General features: G+C 39.6%; 1 protein-coding gene across 1 annotated transcript in view; it reads left to right on the forward strand.

Annotated features, from left to right (window-relative positions):
* LOC114654212 (protein unc-13 homolog B-like) overlaps nucleotides 1-24,261 on the forward strand; it is an 837,814-nt gene that overhangs the window by 808,211 nt on the left and 5,342 nt on the right. Inside the window, 1 exon segment of the mRNA XM_051929449.1 lies at nucleotides 852-1,011. Coding sequence (XP_051785409.1) covers nucleotides 852-1,011 — 160 coding nt within the window.

The following is a 24,261-nucleotide window of genomic DNA, read 5'->3' on the forward strand; positions in this document are numbered from 1 at the left end:
CTTGATTTAACCCACCCATGCATTTTGTAATTTATTTTAAATTATTTGTATTTTTTATACTAGAAAGCATTTATTGGTGTGAGCCTTTTTGCTTCGCATTATAACCCCTGTTATAACCTGATTGGGAAATAATGTGTCTATATAGATATGGTAAATGTTGTTAATTAACATCAGTCAATCCAGTTTCTGAATTTATTTTTTCTAATATAAGTAGCCAGAGTCTGTATTGACAGCCTTTGGCACAAGGAAGTCAAACTTGGACAAGGAATATTGTGCAAACTCTAATACTTGGCAAGTTTAGAGTCAACAATAACTTTAAGTTGCACTTCTTTGTGATGTTGAAAAAACAATAACTGTGTACTTATAGAATACGAATACACAGTATGATTTACTATTTTAGTAAGCTTGCAAGCTACAGAGTGGAAGTAATTAAGCCTGTCTTTAATGGAACTGTTGAGAGTGCTGAAAGTAAAGGAATGATGATTATGAAAGTAGCTTGAACAGATGTGCAGAAGATTATTCAGTGCAAATTCCAAGTTGGAAACTCCTGCCAAAAGGGTCCATTGAAGTGCCCCAAAAACTGGCGCTAAAATTATCCATAGCCTTGCTGTTTGTTATTTAATATTAAAGGCAAACTATGATGCTCAATATATTGATCCGGTAATTGTTAAACAGACTAAAAACCTGGAAAGTGAAATTATATATATGTATTTAATATAAACATGTGCTACAATTTAAAGTTGTTCAACATTTTTAACGAGATTGAGATGAGTGGCCTGTTGTCTGTAATCTTGTGTTTCCCATTGCTGAATTTTGTTTCATATTGATCAGACTCTGCTCTTCTTCTGCAGTTGTGGCTGCAAATGACTTGAAATGGCAGACGTCAGGAATGTTTCGGCCTTTTGTTGAGGTGACCATGATTGGACCACACCTCAGCGATAAGAAGCGCAAGTTTACTACAAAGTCCAAGAACAATAACTGGGCTCCAAAGTACAATGAAACCTTCCACTTGTAAGTAAATTTATTGCAGCTTTAAATCACATTATGGAAGTGAAGTCGACTAGGTTTTGTTTGTAATACCAGAAAAAGGGTTTGAATGGCTTTAATTAGCAACAATGCCCTGCACATTACTTGAATATGATAAAATACAGGGATGTTTTTAATTAGTTTATCCTCTGCTTTGCAGTAGATTTGAACAGCAAATGAGAAATTCCAGGAGCAATTATTTCTAAGTGATCCTCTTGTTGGCAGGACTTTGCTGCTGGAATTGCATGTTAATTCTTTGTAAAATTATTCCTATGCATTTAAAATTGAATGCCAAATAATATAGATGCTGTGTTAGAAATCAACATCTTAATTAAAGAAAGAAACGTATCGATAAAACCTATTCAGTCAGTAATCTGGCAGGAGAAAAGCTTGCCCATCTGCATCATTTATTTTTTCTGCAGCACCAAGCTGAGGAGGGAGCATCTGTCATAGCAGTCTGTTACAGCATTATGAGAATGGTCAAATATTTTCATCTATTTTTTATTCTTTTGTTCAATGGCGAGTGGCAAACCAACTTAAAGTGCATTACCGCCACCAACTGGACTGGAGTGTGATGCAGAAAGGGAAGAAAAATACTATGACTAGAAATACCTATATTTTCCAATTAAATGCTTTCTAAAACCCTATCGCTTTTAAATAATAGAATATGGATCTTTGAATCAATTTAAACTAGTCTCTATACCTTAATAATTGTTCTAATGTCAAATTACCCATTCCCAGGGATTTAAAATATTGAACTCTTTATAGTTTATATAAAGTGGATATGATAGGGGTGCAACTAGAAAAGCCTTATTAGCTATTTGTATAGATGTAATTAGATCAGTATTTGATTATGGTTGTATAGCTTATGGATTAGCATCTCACTCTAATTAAAAAAAACTGGATGTTATTCAGAGTCAGTTTTTGAGAGTATATTGTGGTGCTGTTATATCCTTGCCTAACACTGCAGTACAGGTTGAGATGGGACAAACGCCATTTGTAACTTGCATATTATGTTTACTTTTAATGTACTGGTGTAACAGATAGAGAGCGCTATCGCTCCCTTGAACCCTTGTTCGAGATGCCAGACACCAGATAAAAGTCCAATATGACTTTATTTTATAATAATTATGTGCACCAAGCACTCTCCACTCCACTATACTTATAAATACAACAATAATCAATAAACAATAACCAATCCTCCACTCCCAGACGCGTTGCCACCATTCCAGCCAGCTCAGCTCGACGTCTGGGATTTCCCATAGTCCTTTTATATTCCCTGACCCGGAAGTGTTTCCCATCCTACAGTCCATGTGATTTAGATAAAAAGATAGATAAAAAGTCCTTCTCTTCAACTCGGAAACACGTTGTTCCTTCTGGTCATATGATCATGACGTGCTTCCTGGTTATAGGGCACGTATAAGTCCTTGAGCCTCCCTGCAGCGTCCTCTGGTGGGCCCCACGGTGTCCAGCAGCGTTGGGAATAAAAACTCCATTGCCCATAATTCCCTGCTGGTCTTCGGGGCACTTCCATGCTACAGGGAGGGCTCCATCTAGTGGCCTGGGGGTATTGGCCGGGATGAACAGCCGGCCATCTCCCACAGTATTCCCCCCTCAGCGACGAATTGTATTTCGGAGCGACCAGTCCCGAGAGGAACGTCTTTCTTCACGAGGATCCACGTGCCAGGCTTGGGCTTCGTCGTCTAGGCTCCCCGGAGAACCTAGGGGGAACGTTGTATCACCAACTTCTTTGATCCCCTGTCCTCCGAGGACAACTTCGCCATAGATGACCCGGCCTATGGCATTCATAGCAAAGCCGTGGTCCCCTTAGTATTCTCCCCCTGCGAGACTGGAAGCACCTCGGTACCTCTGGCTCCGTCCTTCTCTCCGCTGAGGCAGGTTTATCGGCCGCCCTTACGTTTCCCAACCTGTCAGGAGACCCCCGTTTTATTGTAGGGATCTCCTTTTTAATCTGGGGCTTGTGTCCAGTTTGGGTCTCTCTATTAGCACAAGAGAGCCCTTTTACTGTTTGCACGCCCTTCCCTTTTACCTTAATTAGGGGCGGCGTCTTCAGCACCTCATTGCCCTGAGAGACAGCACTTTTCAGCTGCTCTGGTTTGACCGGCGCTTCCTCCGCCCCTTCTGTCATCACACCACAATCTTTTGTTGGGTTCGCAGTGACTTGGCACCCTCTACTTTTCAATTGTGGGCCCGAATCGCACTGCGTCCCCTTATTCTGTACGATACCGGTAAAACTCACCTGTATCGCCAAATCAATCATAACGGGAGACTCCCGACCAAATCACCGTAGGTATTCTTCAACCCTCTTTAGTGGCGCTTCGGCCGCCGCTCCCAGTTCCTTTATCTTGCTCTCCATCTCTGTCAGCATCTGCAAGAAACTCCGTACGGGCTCGATTAGTTTCTCAAGTACCCGCACGTCGACAGAGTTATTTAATTCGACCGAAGGTAGGATCACTTTCTCATTCTCCTTACCTGCCGGCCGGGAGCCAATGAGCACGTCCGCTGTCGGCACGTGCTCTGACAGGTTTCGTGGATGCTCTTGGGACTTGGAGTCTCGCATTTTAGAGGGCCGGTGTGGTGCCACTGGCCGACTGCGGTCCGCCTGTTCTAATTTAGCGGCGGACAGATCAGTCACATCCCGTCCCTCATTACCTTTATTTACGGCTGGCGCTGCTTTGTTTGCCTCCCCTTTCCCTTTCAGGGAGCTTCGTTCCATTGGGGAAACGACGACCTCATCTATGGACTGACGTTGACCTTCTCCTTCCCACAATCCTGAGGGAGCGATCACGTGTCCCGTTTTGGCGAATGAAAGGACTTCATCCTGGTCAGGTGATCTTTTGTAGTCCTTTTGGTTTCCCCAGCCTGCTCCGGGATAGTCCACGTGACTACTCTCGTCGAATAGGATCCCTAGCTTTCGACTCCTAGATGGGCTAAACTCCTCATCATCGCGGCCATCTTGCCTAGGTGGGAAGAATATCTCCGACTCCTCATCAGAATCAAGAAGACATTCGAAAAATAATTAAAGTAAGGTCCCGGTGAATTGGATGTTTTTTCGGCACATACCTCCGGACTCCGATTATGTCCTCTTATATCATAGAGGTTGTCCTGTGCGTCCGAAGTCCGACCGCCCTCCAGGTGCCGTAACGCCCGGGTCCTCTCGGCTTCAATCATTGCCTGGTCTTCCTCACTTCCCGTCAGGTATGTCCATAGACGCGCGGCATCATCTAGGGTCTGCTCCTTTGGGCGATCCCCATTCTTCTTCCCCATCACGTACCGATGTTGAATGAGGCTTCCTATTTTGCAGCGCAGCCTCCTGAGTATGGTGAGCTTTTCTGTGCGTCCTGACACTGTCTTCTTGGGGTTCTCTGTCCACAGAAATTTTTTTTAAATTCAGGTCCTCTGCCAAAACTGACGGCCAGAGAATCCTGCCGACTACGCCACTGTAACAGATAGAGAGCGCAATCGCTCCCTTGAACCCTTGTTCGAGACGCCAGACACCAGATAAAAGTCCAATATGACTTTATTTTATAATAATTATGTGCACCCAGCACTCTCCACTCCACTATACTCATAAATACAACAATAATCAATAAACAATAACCAATCCTCCACTCCCAGACGCGTTGCCACCATTCCACCCAGCTCAGCTCGATGTCTGGGATTTCCCATAGTCCTTTTATATTCCCTGACCTGGAAGTGTTTCCCATCCTACAGTCCATGTGATTTCTTATCACTTCCGGGTCAGATAAAAAGTCCTTCTCTTCAACCTGGAAACACGTCGTTCCTTCTGGTCATATGATCATGACGTGCTTCCGTGTCTAGCAGGGTTGGGAATAAAAACTCCATTGTCCATAATTCCCTGCTGGTCTTCGGGGCACTTCCATGCTACAGGGAGGGCTCCATCTAGCGGCCTGGGGGTATTGGCCGGGATGAACAGCTGGCCATCTCCCACACTGGGTAAAAATTAAAGGGTATAAGAATGATCACTCTGTAATTAGTGTATTAAGAGATTGTTGGGAGCACCATAAAAAAATTATTGTTTGTTTTATGCAATGTGGAGAAATCTTCAGTAAAAAACGAGCAGAGTCTTCAGAAAGGCAGTCAGAATTTAGACTTTATTGCATAGCATAGGAGACAATTGCAGAGGACATACCATCTCACGTCATGAAATTAGCCCAATAGATTGGGCGTGACTTATTTTTATTTCAGTTCTAATCACAAAACATCCCCATTTCATACATATTTCTCGTCATCCACTTTACATGTTATTTTCACAATAATGACCTTGTGCTGTACCTGTTTCCATAACAATTACCTTGCCTTGTAAAATCTTTTCCCCTAATAATCATCAATCCTTTCATTACAGTGATTAGGACTCGAAGGTCATGCTTGCCGCCTGCCCGCAGATAACCATCATCTGATCATGTTTTCTCACATTATCACATTACTAATCTTGTCTAATAAAAATTGAAGACCTTTTAATTGATCAGCCCTCGTCATTAAGTTGGAACCAGGGTGACCCAAATATGAGACGCTGAAGTGTTCAATTAACAATTGCTTGTTGCACCAGCATCCAGTAATAAGACTAAAATCATAGGCAGCTGTGCAAGTAAGCGCAGCACATAGCTTCACTGATAAGGGCTAAGCTGCTGGAGCTGAATGCAAACTGCTGTTTTAATAATCAACTCTTAAACTCCTGTATAGCTCAATCTTAGCTAACACAATGCAGCTTGCTTTTAATTATTTGATCATTTAGAATATTCATAAGCCTTAAAATATAAAATTAAATGTCATTTAAAATGTTTATATGTTTAAAGTGTTTATGTGATAGCTTGCAAGATTACTTAGTTTTCTTTAAGTTTAAGGGCCTTGAAGGTTTGCAGAAACTTGTTTAGACTTTAGTCAGCCAGAAGGCTCAGCAGAGCTGCCATGTCCCCAAACAAAAGCTTGTTTACTCAGTTCCTTAAAAAACACTGCCTCCTTCATAGAGAACAAGGCAATTGAAAAGCAAGCAGGCCACGATAAAAACAAAAGCAGCGCCAGGTAAAGTAATAGTGCCTTTCCAAGCCACTTAAAAAAGATGTCAAGCATCTCCTTTTCATAGTCAGCAGTTCTAAAACTAATAACAAGGCATATTGATCCTTGATCTAAACATCAATATGGGTGGGTAGGTTCAGCACAGGCTGAAAACATGAGATTAAAGTAGACTTTAGGATATATGGTCTATTAAAAGCAAATAGTCAACGTATGTCTGAAAAGATTATATTAAATAAACTGCTCAAAAAAATTAAAGGAACACTTTGAAAACACATCAGATCTCAATGGGAAAATAATCGTGCTAGATATCTATTCTGATGTAAACTGGGTAATATGTTAGGAAGGAAAGGATGCCATATCATTTGATGGAAATGAAAATTATCAACCTCCAGAGGGCTGAATTCAAAGACACCCCTGAAATTAAAGTGAATAAATGATGCAGGTGGCTAGTCCATTTTGCAGAAATGTCATTGCAGCAACTGAAAATCATAGTTTGTGTGGCCCCCATGTGCTTGTATGCATGCCTGACAATGTCGGGGCATGCTCCTAATGAGACGACAGATAGTGTCCTTGGGGATCTCCTCCCAGATCTGGACCAGAGAATTACTGAGCTTCTGGACAGTCTGAGGTGCAACCTGGCGGCATCGGATGGACCGAAACATAATGTCCCAGAAGTGTTCTATTGGATTTAGGTTAGGTGAGCATTGAGGCCAGTCAATGGTATCAATTCCTTCATCTTCCAGGAACTGCCTGCATACTCTCACCACATGAGACCGGGCATTGTCTTGCACCAGGAGGAACCCAGGACCCACTGCACCAGCATAGGATCTGACAATGGGTCCAAGGATTTCCTCCCGATACCTAAAGGCAGTCAAGGTGCCATTGTTTAGCCTGTGCGTCCCTCCATGGATATGCCTCCCCAGACCGTCATTGACCCACCACCAAATCGGTCATGCTGAATGATGTTACAGGCAGCATAACATTCTCCATGGCTTCTCCAGACCCTTTCACGTCTATCACATGCTCAGGGTAACCTGCTCTCATCTGTGAAAAGCACAGGGTGCCAGTGGTAGACCTGCCAAGTCTGGTATTCTATGGCAAATGCAAATCAAGTTCCACGGTGCCGGGCAATGAGCAAAGGGCCCACTAGAGAACGTACCCTCTTGAAGTCTGTTTCTGATTGTTTGTTCAGAGACATTCACACCAGTGGCCTGCTGGAGCCTGAAGAAATGTGCCAATTTCTGATTAAGCAGTTAATTTATTTCATTCTGTTCTCTTTACTTCTTTGGGAAATAGTAGTACATCTTAAAGATGGTTTTCAGTGTATCCTCAAATTTGACCAGATATTTACAGCCTTTCACAGTAATCCAGTACTGCAAGTTCTAATTTGTGTGCCACATAGTGAATTGTTATGATGTGGGCTATCCGTTGTTTCGGTCTCACAACTACTCTTGCTTTCTCACCCATCATCTCTGCAGCTGCATCAAAATTTGAACACACTACTTTCTCCTTTCATGTCTCTTCACTGATACCCATGGTGTACTTATCAGTAGCTTCTTAAACACCTAAAGCATATGTGCTGTTCACTAGATGGCATTTGATCGTGTAAGTGGATATGCCACCATCATCTTTCACATACTTGGCATGAACCTCTGGTCGCTTCACTGTAGCAGATCTCTCAGTGCTTCTCTCCATGTTTTGTGCTTGTTTTTTTTATCATTATTGACTTTGTAATCCAACGGTACACATACACTCTACCTACGCAGGAAACCTCGGATGTGTGTCCGGCACTTTTTATTTACAGCCGGGATACGCTGCTATCACTGAGACCAGCTGCCAGTTGCTCTCCATGTACTACTAATATACCAGATGAATTAAAAGCTTTGACACTCAGAAGGCAAGGAAAGTGAGGTGGACTTCGAGCACGTCTGTGACGAAGAAGTTTTAGGACACCTTTGCCAACTATCATCATGAGCAATACACAGTCCTTGTGGAATAAACAGGACAGCTGAGAGCATCTGTACGATACCTCCATGAGTTCCGAAAAGCTTTCTGATGTGTATTACTGAGACATGGTTTAAGAATACCAACTCAGATACAGCTGTTGAAGAGGATGGATTTGCTTGTGTATGGCAAGACAGAAACCCAGTTTCTGGTAAGCAGATGGACGGTGGGCTGTGCCTTTACATTAACAAATGGTGGTGCAAGTATATCACTATAAAAGACAGCATCTGCTCACCGAATATTGAACTACTCACCATCGGACTTCGCCCATACTATTTACCAAGAGTGCTTAATTAATTATTTGTGACAGTAGTGATTCTTGAAACTGTTCAAAACTAGAAATCAAATCACCTGGCTATTTAAAACTTGCGATGGGTGATTTTAATGTATACAGTCTGGAATCAGTATTGCCACATTACCATCAGTATGTGAATGTTAATACTAGGCGAAGTGGTGGCTCTGAGGCTAGGTGTCTGCCCTGGAAATCAGAAGGTTGCTGGTTCGAATCCCGTAAAATGCCAAAGGGGACTCTGCTCTGTTGGGCCCTTGAGCAAGGCCCTTAATCTGCAATTGCTAAGTGCTTTGAGTAGTGAGAAAAGCACTATATAAATGAAAAGAATTATTATTATTATTATTATTAGAGGGGACAAAACACTAGACAAGTGTTAATGTCCCTAGCACCTACATATCGCATCATAGAGCAGCCCTGGGCACATCTGACCACATCATTGTTCACCTACTACCAAGGTACAAATAGAAACTGAAACAAGAAAAACCAGCCATATGAAAAACACAAAATTGGTGCAAGGACAGTATAGTGGAACTGCAGGAATGCTTCTCCTATACTGACTAGGATATGCTGATATCCTCACAGTCACTTAACAAGGTCACTTTCACTGTAAGTAATTGGATGAAATTTTGTGAATCTATGATCATTAAAGAAAAAACTGTCAAGGTCTACCCCAACAGTAAACCATGGAGCACTAAAAAAGTTAAAGCACTACTATTGGAAAAACAAAATGCTCATCAAGTAAAACAGATAGAAGAAAAAACTAATTTTACAGTAAAGGATTAACAGGTTAATTAAAGAAAATAAAAAGATGTACTGGGAACAAATCAAGAGGTGGTTTAATGATAACAATCCAAATTAGGTTTGGAAGGGCCCACAAATAAAAGAGTGTGAACTTTCCAGCTGACAAAGACCAGAAGCTTTTAGTAGATAAACTTAACTTTTTTACCAGATTTGAAACAAGCGATTTCACCCAAAATGCAGAAGTAAAGGAGATGCTTTATAAAACACCAGGAATTCTGCTGTGATAGTGTTCAGTTTATCTAAAGTGGTGACAATCTTGCAGTGGGTTAAAACAAACAGGGCAGTGGGCCCATACTGCATTTCAGGTCGGCTCTTAAAGTCCTGCTTTAAACATCTCTCTCTAGTTTTTCATTTGCTTTTTAACTGGTCTCTGACCAGTGGCATTGTACCTAAGCTGTGGAAACAATTAGTCATTACTCCAGTTTGTAAGGTTTCCAGGCCAAGCTGTCTGAATGACAACTGACCAGTGGCATTCACCTCTATTCAAATGAAATGCTTCAAACATTTGGCGAAAAACAATGACAGAATGACATTTTGTAATGACAGAAACAAAGTGTTTTCAAGATAACCACAAATTTTCTTACTGTGCAATCAGAATTGTTGAAGATGCTCTTATTTTATATCAAATCTATACTTTTCTTGATCAGCCTGGTGCATATGTCAGAGCACTATTTCTGGATTTTTCTTCAGCGTTCAATACCATACAGCCTCACGTACTGGTTGGAGAACTGAATAGTATGAATGTAAACCCATTTATCACATTATGGATTCTGGATTTTCTTTTAAATCGTTCACAGACAGTTAAGGTACAGGACTTTTTTCAAAAGTCATTCATTCAAACACATGAAGTCAAACACAGGGGTGTGTCTCATCACCATTACTGTTTACTCTGTACATAAGTGACCTGAGACAAAACAATGACCACTGCTCCATTATCAAATATGTGGATGACACCATGCTCATAGGATGCATATCTGGGGAGGATGAAAGTCACTATCTAAATCAAGTGGACTGTATGGTAAGCTGGTGTAATAAAAAGTTTCTCACTTTGAATGTAAAAAAGACCAAATAAATTACATTTGATATTAAGAGACAGAAATCTGTTTGTTCACACATTGTTGTTTTGGGGGAGGAGGTAGAAATAGTAACTGAATATAAATACTTAGGAACTAACTTAGATAACAATCTTAACTGGAATGCAAATACAAAAAAATATTCTCTAAATGTACTCAGTGTTTATTTCTCTTCCGTAAACTCAAACAATTTAAAGTAGACAAGGACCACATGTTGTCCTTTTATCTCACTGTGATTCAGTCTGTTATCACTTTCAGTTTCATTGCCTGGTTTAGTGGTCTAACAAACCAAAAATTTAAAAAGCTCCAGCAGAATACTATGCATGCAGCTAAAGTTGTTGCGACTGATGTACGTAGATGATCTGGCAAGTGTGTGTCAGAGGACAATGCTAAAAAAAACTAGAAATAATCTCAACTGACGACAGACATCCATTACACTTTAAGAACCTACACAAATCGTTCCAGAAAAGTCTTTCTTGCTAGTGCCATACGACTTTATAGTAAGGAATATTGGAGAAAATTATTAAAGTTTAATATGTATCCTGTAACAATTTTTGTGTAAATATACATTATCAAACTGGCTTACCTTAACCCATCTTGTCTCTATTTCTTCTGTTTCATTTCTTTCATTTGTTATCAGATGCAACTGAGAAGGCAAATTTCATGTTTTCTTGTGTAAACATGACTAGATAAAGCAACCTTGAACCAGCACCTGTTCTATGATGCCAGTGTATGTGCTGCCATCTGCAAGAACAGATAAGAATTTGCTTTCCTATATTTCCTTTTCAATCTTATCTTTTGACGTTTGTGTTGTTGCTCCAATACATTCTCTGCATGCATGATCATTGTGATAGGAAAAAGCGAGATCTAGGCCATTTTCTGGTTGAAGTTTGCGAAGGGTAATAAATGTTTAATGGTAGTTCACTTTTGGCAACGTAGTGTGCCATTCTGAAAAGTTTTGTCAGGACTTCATGTTGTGCTTTGTTAATTTTTATTATGTTCTTTACTATTGGCGTTTGTTCAGGGTAAGAAGCTGCAGACTGGGCACCTATGTACTTCTTGTAATGTACAGATTTGCCATGCTTTTTGGATTTGGTCTTTCTGAAAGTTATTGCTTTCAGTAACAAAAGAGTTCATAGAGTCAGAAATTGCAAAGAACTGACGACGCACCCATTGTGTCCTTTACCTTATGTTCCATCCATGGAAATTCCTTTGTCCATGAAACCAGCTGACCTAGCTGAGGACCCGGAGGTCCAAGCTCTTCACTTGGCAGACTCTGGCCTGCAGTTGTCAGAGGTGTAGCTAGACGGCAGCACTACTAAGCTCCTGTGTGACACCAGCACAGGTTACCCACGCCCAATTGTCCCCAGCAACTGGAGACAGCGCATCTTTGACACATTACACAACCTCTCACATCCACGACGAAAAGCATCGCAACATTTGGTGATGAGCAAATTTGTTTAGTCGGGCCTCAAAAAAGATGTTCATAGCTGGGCAGCGGCTTGTGTTGCATGTCAAAAGGCTAAAAATACACTGCCATGTTAAAGCCCCACTGACACCTTTCCAGATGCCTGCTTGCCATTTCGACCATTTTCATATGGACCTGGTAGGCCCTCTTCCTTCTTCTCACAGTTTTACACACCTGCTCACAGTGGTTGATAGAACCACCAGGTGGTCCAAAGCTTTCCCTTTGATATCCACAACTGCAGCAGAAGTAGCAAGAGCCTTTATCAACACTTGGGTTGCAAGGTTCGGCATGCCATCCCACATCACATCCAACAGTGGTGCACAGTTCACTTCACAGCTCTGGGCTGCAATGACACAAGACCTTGGGACAACCCTGCACCATACCACTGCCTACCACCCCCAAGCTAACAGTCTTTGTGAGCGATTTCACTGCTTGCTAAAGTCCACCCTCAAGGCCTCCCTTACCAACGACAACTGCGTTGACCATCTGCCAAGGGTGCTGTTGGGGTTACGTATGGCTCCAAAAGAGGATCTACAAATCTCGTCTGCTGAACTGGTGTTTGGCCAACCTCTTCGTGTGCCTGGGGATTTTATCCCTCAGAGTTCTACCCCCTGGACTGCATCCCAACACCAATCTCTGCTCCCGGACACAGCAGTCACCTTCCAGCCGGTACCTCCTACTCAGCACGGCTCAACCTCACTCCTGGTTCCCATGCCACCTGCAATCAGCAAAGTTCATGTTTGTCCAGCATGAGGCACATCGCAGCCCATTGAAACCAGCTTATGATGTCCCTTTCCGAGTCCTGGAATGTGGAGACAAAACATTTGCGCTTGACATCGGTGGCAAACAGCAGACGGTCTCGGTAGATCGCCTCAAGCCTGCACACTTGGATTCCTCTGAGGTTTTTGACTCTTTTCCGGCACCTGTTGGTGACCTGGCACCTGCTTTCCCTAACACATCTGTACCTACCGGGCATTCAGATGTAAGTTCTCCAGGTCTGGTCACAACCCCGCCTAACCGCACTCGGACAGGGCGCATAGTGCGCGCCCCAGAAAAGTTAACTTTGCCCGTGCATATGAATTTTGGGGGGACCTGTGTAGTGGCTGGAAGTGACACAATTCACACGCAGTACAGTGTGGGAGGAGGCAGAGTGATGAGGGAATAGGCAACAGTTGTATATAGTTAAAACACGCTCAATAAACATTCAGTAGTTTTTTGCCTGCATTAAGAAAAATCTGGCGTGTTTTCTTTCCTCACAGGGCACTACAGTTAGACTATTTACTGTTAAGTGCTGTTTGAGCTACTGTTTAGTACAATAGGTGGCTTGCTTAGTTCTTAAATCGATATTGAAAAGCACACACAAGCCTGCTAAATTATTTATTGAAATGCCTATGTTTACAGTCTTGGTACACGTACAACTCGGTTTACAACCAAAAAGTTTGCCAAACTTTTACTTCGGTTCACAACCACACACTCGGTATACGAACAAGCCAGTTTCCCTTTCGGTTTGTTCATTTTCAGTCTCTTCCTTTGTATTTCCTGTGCAGCGAGCGAGCAAGAGAGAGAGAGCGTGACACACACACACAGAGGTAGCACGAGAGAGAGACGCAGAAACGCAGGCAGCGCGAGAGAGAGACGCAGACACACAGGTAGCACAAGAGAGAGAGCTGGACGCACACACACAGGCAGCGCGAGAGAGAGAGCTGGAAGCTTTAAGGTAGGAAGGCAGTTAAAGAATGCACTGGGCTTGATTTTGTTTTCACTTCTGTTTCCAGCGATCGGTTCGTAGCGTGCATTGTTGCAATGTTACTTTTCTTGGTGGTTTATTAAATTACGGATTTTTTCAAATGTTCATTTTTTTTCCCTCTGCTTAAAACTCATTAAAAAAAAGTGTTTACAGCGAGTGGTTCGTAGCGTGATTTGTTGCAATGTTACTTTTCTTGGTGGTTTATTAAATTACAGATTTTTCAAATATTAATTTTTTCCCCTGTGCTTAAAACTCATTAAAAAAAGTACAGCGATCGGGTTGTAGGGCTATAGCGCGAACTGCTGCAATGTTACTTTCTTGATTGCTTGTGGTTGGTCTTTAAATAAAGTTTGGATTTGTTCAAATGTACCTTTTTTTCCCCTGTACTTAAAACTCATTAAAAAAAGTGTTTATACAGCGATCGGGTTACAGGGCTATAGCGCGAACTGCTACAATATTACTTTCTTGGTTGCTTGTGGTTGGTTTTTAAATAAAGTTCAGATTTCTTCAAATGTTCCTTTTTTTTCCCCTGTGCTTAAAACATTAAAAAAGTGTTTATACAGCGATCGGGTTGCAAGGCTATAGCGCGAACTGCTGCAATGTTACTTTCTTGGTTGCTTGTGGTTGGTTTTTAAGTAAAGTTCGGATTTGTTCAAATGTTCCTTTTTTTTCCACCTGTGCTTAAAACTCGTTAAAAAAAGTGTTTATACAGTGATCAGGTTGTAAGGCTATAGCGCGAACTGCTGCAATGTTACAGAGAGAGAGAGAAAGAGAGAGTGGGAGGGCTCGCGTGCTGCTGATAGAGAGAGAGGAAGAGAGCAGGCTCGCGTGCTGATGAGAGAGAGAGAGAGAGAGAGCGCGTGCAGCTGAGAGCGAGCGAGCCTGCGTGTGCAGCTGAGCAGGGAGCCTGGGTGTTTGTGTCAGTGTTATTCAGTGTTTTTACATTAGTTTACTATTACACTGTGCATTCTCTGGTGTAATTAACTATATTTGTGCTTAAAAATCTTTAAAAAAATATATTTTCATACAGTTCGTACGGTCTGGAACGGATTAATTGTATTTATGTACAATCCTATGGGGGAAATTGCTTTGGTTCACGACCAAATCGGTTTACGACCAGAGGTTTGGAATGAATTATGGTCGTGAACCAAGGTTCCGCTATATTATGAATTATAATTTCTCACACATATTATTCATTATACTCACAAGTCCTGCTTCATTGAGATTCTGTTTTACATTCTGTATATGCAAACATTTTAAACGGAGCGTTTATTGAACTGACTATAGCAGACTTGTCATCTTCTTGAAATTACTTTATTTATATGATATTGACAACTAATCATAAGGTAAAAAATCATGGAGGCTATGAGTTTGTATGGACTGTGCTGTTTCTTTTATTTCATGACATCGTGTCAGTAGAGAGTGCATGACGTTAACAATGCATTCTGTTCTAAATTACAATGCTCATGATTTTTGATATTTCCTAAAAGCCAATGTGTCTCAGGTTTGTTCATTAATATATTTTGACAGTGTATTTTAATCAGAATTATTATAAACATATTACCCATATTCATTTCCCATGTAGATATGTTACGTTTGGTAAGAATAAATGAAAAAGTAACAACACATATTAGTTATGTTACATTGTTTATAATTAACAAAACTCATTGTTTATCTGAAATGTTCTACTTTGTATTTATACATTTGGCAATGAAATGCTTCGGTATACAGTCGATTTATTCTACTTCTGAAGGTGTACATTGTCAGTATTCTTCATTGCATTTGCCCCCAGTGTAACTCGTGCCAGTGTAACCGAGGGGCGGCAGACGAACTCAGATAATGGGAGACAAGGCACCTCCTCACCCTGATGCTCAGGCTCTTCTCATAACTATTCCCATTTTGTGCTTTTTCTCATTCCTGCCAGCTTACTATTATTATTATTGAACACGTATGTAGAGGAAATGTTTGTCTTATTTTATGTGTATGAAAGGAAGGATGGTAAAGCCTTGAATGAAGCTCAGTGTTGATGCTTTGGGTAACAAGACAGGTAAGGAGCAGGGACTGTTAAACGTGTCAGTGACTGCAGGGGATTGTGTAACTGGAAAATGGCTTAAGAATACAGAAACGACAAAAGCATAGTCTTTCAACAATTTACTCTGTTGTGCTGCAGTTTAAAATGCTACTTTTTTAACCCTCACCACAGCCTTTGGCAAGATGCATTCACAAGGAAAGGATTTTGCTGACAAAGTCAGGTGCTTTTTTGAAAGTTTGGCTCCAGATGTGCTTATCCAGTTGTTCATTCATGTCAGTACTTTAGTGATCTTTATGTCCACCTCTGTATGAATTCACAAAGTTTCTTTACAAGTTTTTTGTCTCATTAACACATAAATCCCGAGGCTTTCCCTAAATTGCTGTCGATTGCACTGATTTTGTTTTAAAGACAGTTGTGATTAGTTATACAGCACACACTTTTACTCACATTGCTTTTTGGAAATAATAATACATATCAGCTACAGATCTGGGAATCACTGAATACTAAAATTGTTTAATGAGGAGTATCTTGCACATATACTGCTGTAATGACCATGTCGGCTTTAGTGAAGTGTTTCTTAGCCTCTCTGATATGATCGACATGGGGAAGAATAGATTCTGAACTGTTATAATACGTGCTGCCTTATGCAAAATATGCTAACCAATTTATTGGAGATTCTAGGTGAACCCAATATCACAACAAGGAACTAGGTGCCCCATGTGAATCGTTCATAATGTCTCCTAAACATATTTGTAAACTTACAGACAAGTACTACATAACTGTTTTTTAAAAGAATTCCTTTTTTAACTTTGGGCAATGACCGTATGCCAGACCCAACTAGGATTTGAACTCGCATCAGCACACCTTACAGATGCAGCAGGGCCAACCGTCTTTACACTTTAAGCCAAATAAATTCAGCAGGTGAGGGGCTGACCAAATCGGCTGCTGACTGCACAGATATCAATGACGTCATGACGCTAGCGTGCCTCAAAATCACATGACGGGTGCAATTGAAACAAGCCTTGAAGCAGTGCTTCGAGCACCAGCACTTTGAAAGCTTGACGCGGTGTTGAAACGTCAGTATTGAGCAGCCCATCACTAGTGAGATCTACACTCCTTTACAGGGGGTGGCACCAATGCACCAATTGTACATAGTACAGTGCTCGTCCTTTGTAGCTGTCTATGGCTCTCTGATTCTCCAGCCAAATCATTACAGTGATTTTTTTTTATAAAATTCAAATAGCAAGTCATGAGAGCAGATAAAGTGAATAAAGGAGGGAACTTACTTTCATGAGAGTATAATTTTAGGTAGCCCGTCGGGAAGGGCGGTGTTACATTTTCGTAGCCCAATGGGAAAAGTTAAAAGCCACAGGACGTCTGGCTACCAACTTTGCAAGCCCTTCATAATTCTAAATATGCCCATGCTGAATGTATACACGATTTTGCTATGTATATAGAAAGATATATTAATATGTATTGAGACTTTTTTTAATAGATCCTCTTCCTTTAAGTGCAATTAAAGTAAGCATCACTTACTTTGACAAAATATGATTGAATTCTGATGTCATATATATCAGTGCATGTGACACATTTACTTTAAGGTCCCTTTGCAATGCCAGTAGGGATAACCTCCTCCAATTAGAAGTGACACCAACTGTCACAGCAGTGTAGTGGCAAGAGAAAAGATTGAGGAAGACACAGTAAAAACCAATTACACAGAATGCCTTAATATTACCAAGCAATATAAATAGCCTAACCTGTGTCTCTATTAAGTGCATTCTATGCTAAATTGTCTCCAGTCTTGATTAATATGGTGAGACAGATGATGCATCTTTTCATTTTTGTAATGAAGATCATTACAGATGTTGATCACCATATAACATAAGGCTCTGCTTACTAAAGCAATTTTAAATTATCCTGGGTATTGTATGAAGGTCTGAATCTTGTAATTATACCTTATACTCAGGAGTATGAGCATTAATAAGTAATTTAAGGTGAGAGACAAGCAGTTTACAAGTTTTAGAAACTGCACTAAATAGTTTGAATATTTCTAAATTGGAAAAAAGGTTTTAGAGAGTATATACAGGTAAATGTGATAGCTAAAGGCTACAACTGGGTTGATGTTAACACTAATAATAACACTACCAATAATAGTGATACATTTTATTTACAGAGTACCATTTTTCTACTAAGAGCACTAAAGAAATGTTTTTAAAGATAACAATATCAGCAGATGTACAGAGTTAAAGAATAGTCCAATAAATACAGTAAAACTATATAATACAGTTACATAATATACTGGTCTATGTCAGTGAAAGAAAAACACCAAATAGAAATGAAATTCAAAATTCCGGAAGGTGGTGAACTTAATACTGGATACAAAATACAGTATTGTAATAAAGATGTAATTTGGTCAAAGATAGTAAAACAGAGATAGAGAGAGTGTTAGTGTTAGTAAATACAGTAAAACAGAGACAGAGTGTTAGTTCAAGTAAAATGGCTAGGTAATAGATCAGTTTTAAGTCGCTCTTTGAAGAAGTATATGAATCTCCTGAGCAGAATAATATCTTTCAGAAGGTTATCTAAAAAGGTAAATGCATGAACAGTTAATGGAAATGAGGTAGATGCAGGAAAAAAATCATTGTATCATTTACATGAGTTTGATAAAATGGAGAAGAAATTAAAAATGATGCCAGGTTTCTTCACGTCAGATGAAGACACACTTTGGGCATCCACTTACAAAACATACTTAAAGGAGTTAATTTTTAAGCTGAGAATAGGTACCAATGAAGATTGTACAAAGTGGTTTGTCTTCAGACCCGTTGTTTTGTTGCTTTGTACTTTTAGGAAATAGTATTCTACTCAGCTTTTAATTTAAGGCAGGTTTAAGGTTGGTTTTGAAATCTGTCATGAACACCTAGTTCTAATCCTTAAGTTAACCTGTATTTCAACAACATAAAAGTGGAATCCAGCTGAAAGCTATAAATAATGTGGCCAAGGAGAAGCATAGAGAGACGTAAATGCCAGTGGGCTATGAACAGATCCTTAACACTAGAATTACCAAAGCCTACAAAAAAACTCGTAATCCCAGCCCACCTTAAATATGTTTGCACCTCTCCATCAGCGTCTTTTGTGTTTTAAATGTACAGTATCGGTCAACACAAGCAGCCTGCTATCCCATCCCCCCGCCGCTGCAGGAACGGCAAAAAGCTCTCTCAGCTCAAGCCTTGTTTGTCTGGGAGTGAGGTACCTGGAGCTTTATAGGGTAAATAATATATCGTTATTTGGAACACATCCATTTCATGTGTGCTGTGTCTACAAAGATCTATGTAAGTGTAGGATGACAGGAAATGCATGAAATGTTGAACGCATACCTGAAAGACAAACTTTTTTCATGTTTTAGTAGAAACAACAAAATTTTGACATGAAGTGTATAATGTGTGAAGACTGGAGTCCAAATATCAAATAAGCACTTTCACAAAAGGTACAAATATAACAGAACAAGTATGCTTTTATTCAAGACTATAACCAAAGAAAAAGAAATCGGGTTAGGATACTTCATTGTCACAACTGCTTTGGTAGTACAGCAGTAAGAACTGCTGACTCATTTTCAAGAGGTTGTGGGTTCGAGCCTTGCTGTGTCCCAAAATAAATGTTTTGAGTAGTGAGCTGCTCTTATTGTAACTATTGACACTGCTGTTTTCAAATAAAGATGTACTATAACAGAGGTGAACTCAGATGAAATATATGAAATATATTTAAAAGCCAGATCGAATGGCATTTACCTTGATTCATTTATGTATCTTTCTACAGCATAAAGTCAGAAGTAAACTGAAGAGCTTCATGTGTTTGATCGACACAGGCATGCTTATAATGTACATGTGTACTGAAGTCACTTTAGCTGCAGGTTTTAGTACTAAAACATGAAAAATGTTTGTCTTTTAGGCATGTTTTCAACATTTCTGTCACGCTACACTTACATAGATCTTTGTAAACACGGAACACACATGAAATGCATGTGTTCCAAATAACGATATATTATTTACAGCTCCCGGTACCTCACTTCCTGATAAACAAGGCTTAAGCTGGGAGAACATTTTGCCATTTCTGCGGTGGTGGGGGATGGGGTAGTAGGCTGCTTGCTGCTTGTGCTTATTGACACATTTAAAACACAAAAGACGCTGATGGAGAGGTGCAAATGGATGTTTAGATGGGCCAGGTTTATGAGTTTTTTTGTAGGCTTTGGTAATTCTAGTGTTAAAATGCATAAATTATATTACTAAAAATATGCTGACTCAGTCACTTGCATATAGTTTAACTTAGAAGAGTAAATCTTAGAGCTGAAATAATTCTGGGCTCCCAGATCCAAGGCTCTATGGATAATAGTTTCCAGGTCCAAACAAAGTTTGTGAGCTATTTGTTACCTAGAGGGTCAGTGGCTTTCAGCTTCGAAAGAATAGGTCATCAGCTTTGAACTCCGAAGTCTGGGCCATTTTCAGCTCCAAAAGAATGACAGAAAAGATGCATACACTTAGTTTTAACAAAAGGTGTAGCATGTGGTGATTGGATTAAGGTCATTTCCAGTTACAGATCCAGTTCCTGCCTATAGGTACCTCATTTTCTCCATCAAAGTGAGCCAGAGTTCAGCTGGTGGTTACAAGCTTAAAAATGAAATATCTTTTGGGTGATTTTTCATCCAATTAGCACCTCTGTAATCAGATGAAGTAAGACCAAAGTGTTGGCAAAGCTGCAGTTTAATCATTCATTTGAGTGATTACTCTGTATTGTAAGTGAGAAGGGGTGCTGCTGGCTTAATACATTTTGGTTAAGTCTGCTTTATGTGCCACTGAAAGACTAACAGTCTGAGAAAATGTCCACATTGTCCTACAGCAATGAGGAAGGATTTTAACTTTTTGTTTAAGCAAATGGATATGATGGCATGATTAAATGATTTAAAATTTAAATTATGAAGGGAGTTAGTAGGCGCAGGAATTAGTATTGTGGTTGTAACCTGAAAATAAATTCTTTACCATGATCACGGATACTCAGATAAGAGTCCTGTTTCTTCTCACAAAGAACTACAAACACATTGTGTGCTAGGCAGTAGTACTTTGGGGACCTTCAAAACTTGGCTTGTTGTCATTTTGGGTTAATTTCTCTTAAATGGATTATTGAGCCTGTTGAACTGAATGGACAGTTTTTGTCAAAATTTTCCTAATATTCTAATTTGACTCAAGCACTTATGATTGTTCTCAGATTGCTTGTCAACGTATTTGCAGAATTCTATTAACTGTACAAGTTACAGTAAGAAAAACTACATCACTTTAATTTAAATCATATAGACTGCAGAGTTTTTTTTCTAACTTATAGATAGCAAGGTGAAGTGTTTAATCTACCTGTTCTGTTTTCATGATGAGTATAAATGCTGCATTTTCTGTCATTATTATGTATTAAATGCCTTGTTTGGAAACTAAAACACACCTTCCCATTATTTGTGATTGAATTTGTATTAACATGATCGAAGAATAAACCTCATGTAATAATAATAAGTCATATAATTAAGAAAAAAAAAACAGACCCGACTAAAATTGAAATTTTCATTACATAAACTCATAAACTCAAGCAGATCCAATAACTGGTTTACTTTGTATTTTTCCTCATCGGCGTTTCATTAAAAACACAACATTATATACACACTCTTACAGTTACCAGAAACAATGAGGGTTGGTAGCACAGTTGGCATGCCTTCATGTACATCAGAGTAAACTTACTAATTCCCCATACTGAATAAAGCCAATTAAAATGACTAGAAAATCCTGTAATATTTGTTGGAAAAATAATACAAATACACAAGCTCCTGAATCTGTTAAAAGTAAATAATTTGTCAGGATATCTTCCATAATGTATTCATTATTCAAAGCTACCTGAGTTTGTGCTTACTTTAATAGAAATTATAATCCATCTTATTATTTTGAATTTTGAAAATTAATAGTAACTTCATAAAATCAACTGTCAATATTTGGAAACTACAGTAAGAATATAACACATTTATTTTAAATGTATGAAGTGACTATGCACATGTAAAGCACAGTAGTTAAAACTAAAATCATTATATTAACTATCCACAAGAAGACACATTATGGGTTTGTGTAAACCAAATGTGTTGTTACTATACTAAGCCAGCAGACATGAAATATACAGAAGATTGCTGATATCTAAGTTGGAGATCCAGTTGTGCATACAAGCAGGACAAGGCATCTAATGATAAGATGAGCAAGCAGATTGCACAGATTAGACAGACAGGCTGAAAAGCAAAGTAGTTAAATCTAAACTGCCATCACTGGCTGGACAATAGACATAAAAGAAACTTTTTTTTTTCAGTAGCAGGTTGCACAATTTAGAAGAAATTGAATCAGAGAAACCTATGGCTGCTACTGAAAAAAGTGCTAAACCTACAAATAAACAAGAACACACGGGCTGCAGTTGCCACAAAGAGGGACAGCCATAGTGCAGAAGCCAGGACAGATCAGAAGAGGAGAGATCTATTCATAGGTTATGTTCAGTAGTTCTTTCAGTAAAATTAAAGATCCTTCCTCTAAACACAGCATTAAACATAACAAAACTGAGAGATAATTAATCCAAGAACAAAAAAATGACAGAGTATGGACAATTGCATGTCATTTCTTACCCGATTAATCCAGAACAGGGTCACAGGAGGCACTGGAGTCTATCCCAGCTGGCATAGGGTGCAAGGCAGGAACAAACCCTGCATAGCCACAAATCCATTGCAGAGTAAACACATTAGGGCCAGTTTGTCATCGCCAATTCACCTAACCTAAGTCTTTGTACAGTGGGAGGAAACTGAAGTACCCAGAGGAAACCCATGCAAACACAAGGAGAACATGAAAACCACATGCAGGGAGGACCCTGTTTTCCTATAGGAGGTGCTAGCTCCCTGGAAATACGTTTGTTTTGCAATTGTGGCGTCTTAAGTAACCTGAACCTAAATAGATATATTATGAACAGGCGATATCCTTCCCTTGGTGACACGGCGGTAAGAAATCACATAAGAGAAAATAACTTAGCTTTCTTTAATAATGGTTTATACGGCATAACAGACAAGGAAGCCATGACAAGCCCTTGTGTAGAGTCTGCCATTTTCGTCACAGCGTTGGAAGGATTTTCCAGATCGGATGACGGTATCTCCCATCCGTCCATTGGCTTCAAAGGTGTGCCAGGCAATGTTCCGAGGTTTTATTCCCTTTCTTCATGTGCAGGCCCCCACTTAGGTAAATCATGCCATTCCAAACAAGGAAAAGAAGATCCAATATCATGCTGACTCTGTCACACAAAAATAGTACAATGCCCATTTTTGTAGTTGTCCCCTTCTTGTCTTCTAATGCTTGCCTAGCAGTTCTAAATGATGAGCCCCTGTGTGCTAAATCTGGCCTTGTGTTAGCTGTACACGTGAGTGGATTTATAAAATGTTTTTTGTACAGAGCACAGTGACATATTAAACTTTTGTACTTACCCGGGACAAAACCCCTTGTCTCCTTAGTGCAAGACAGCAGCAGCAGTTTATAGTCAATGTTTATTTTTTACTAAAGTAAACCATTTGAAATGGAGAAGAATTCTTATTTGCCAAAAAACACCTCTACAGGATCTAACATTTTACTGTCCTAGAAGGTAGTGTTTTTCATTTTTAGAAAGCAATAAGTGGCAATCACAACACTTCTGTCTGTTAAATGTGCTCACTAATTCTTTCAGTGTTTCTAAACTACAGTATAGTGTGGTACATATCCTTTAATTAAACAAGGTATACTTACTAGGCATGAAACAATACATATAATTCACATACAATATGTATTGCTATACAGGTTTCATGATACAGTGATATAATAGCCATTAAGATTAGCTTTCAAACAGTACAATCTAAAATAGGCATTAAAAAATAGAAATATATCACATAAAACTGAATGCAAACTGTATCATGGCTGTATTGCTCCTCCTGCACACTTCCCTAAATGCCTTGGCTGTTTCAAACTCCATCCTACAAGCTAAAAGATGCCTGCCCTTTTAACTAAATATACACAGTGCAAACTCAAAAGACTGCAGAAATTAGCAGATTGCAGAAATTAACAATTTAGGTATAATCAGTATATATAGATATGCATAGGCGCCGGCCCATCATAAACATTGGAGGGATGGGGCAAAAATTATACCATAAGCTACACTATAGATAACTATTCAGCAACAACAAAAACAATAATAATAACAACCCCCTCAAGGTTTACCACCTTGTCATGGTAGGGGGATTTGTGATTCAGAGAGCGATGCCAGCAGGAGCAGGCAGGAGCTTTATGCTGTGGGTAGGGCTATAATGCTAGTAAGGTCAAGTGAAAGGAGCCACACTAAAGGTAGACGACTACCAGCTCTGGCAGAGATATGAAATATTAAATAAAAAATTGTTACGAAAAATAGAATTCATACTGGCACGGTCATCACACCTGAGAATCAGTAAACTCCATCTGAAAATACTTGTCACATTTAGCTTCAATGTTCACAAAAACTCTTTGCTATTTTTCTGGTCATATCTATGTTTGCTACAAAGAAGCTCCACAAGCAAAAGAAAAATGCTAATTGTGGATGTAAAGGATAACAGGATGTTTTTTATGCCCATGGTTAATTAATATGGAACTTTTTTCTGCATTTGAAAACTGAACATTGTTTAAAACATTTTGTGTGAATGTGAAAGCTTTA

This window comes from Erpetoichthys calabaricus, chromosome 7 (genome assembly GCF_900747795.2).
Source record: "Erpetoichthys calabaricus chromosome 7, fErpCal1.3, whole genome shotgun sequence".
NCBI lineage: Eukaryota > Metazoa > Chordata > Cladistia > Polypteriformes > Polypteridae > Erpetoichthys > Erpetoichthys calabaricus.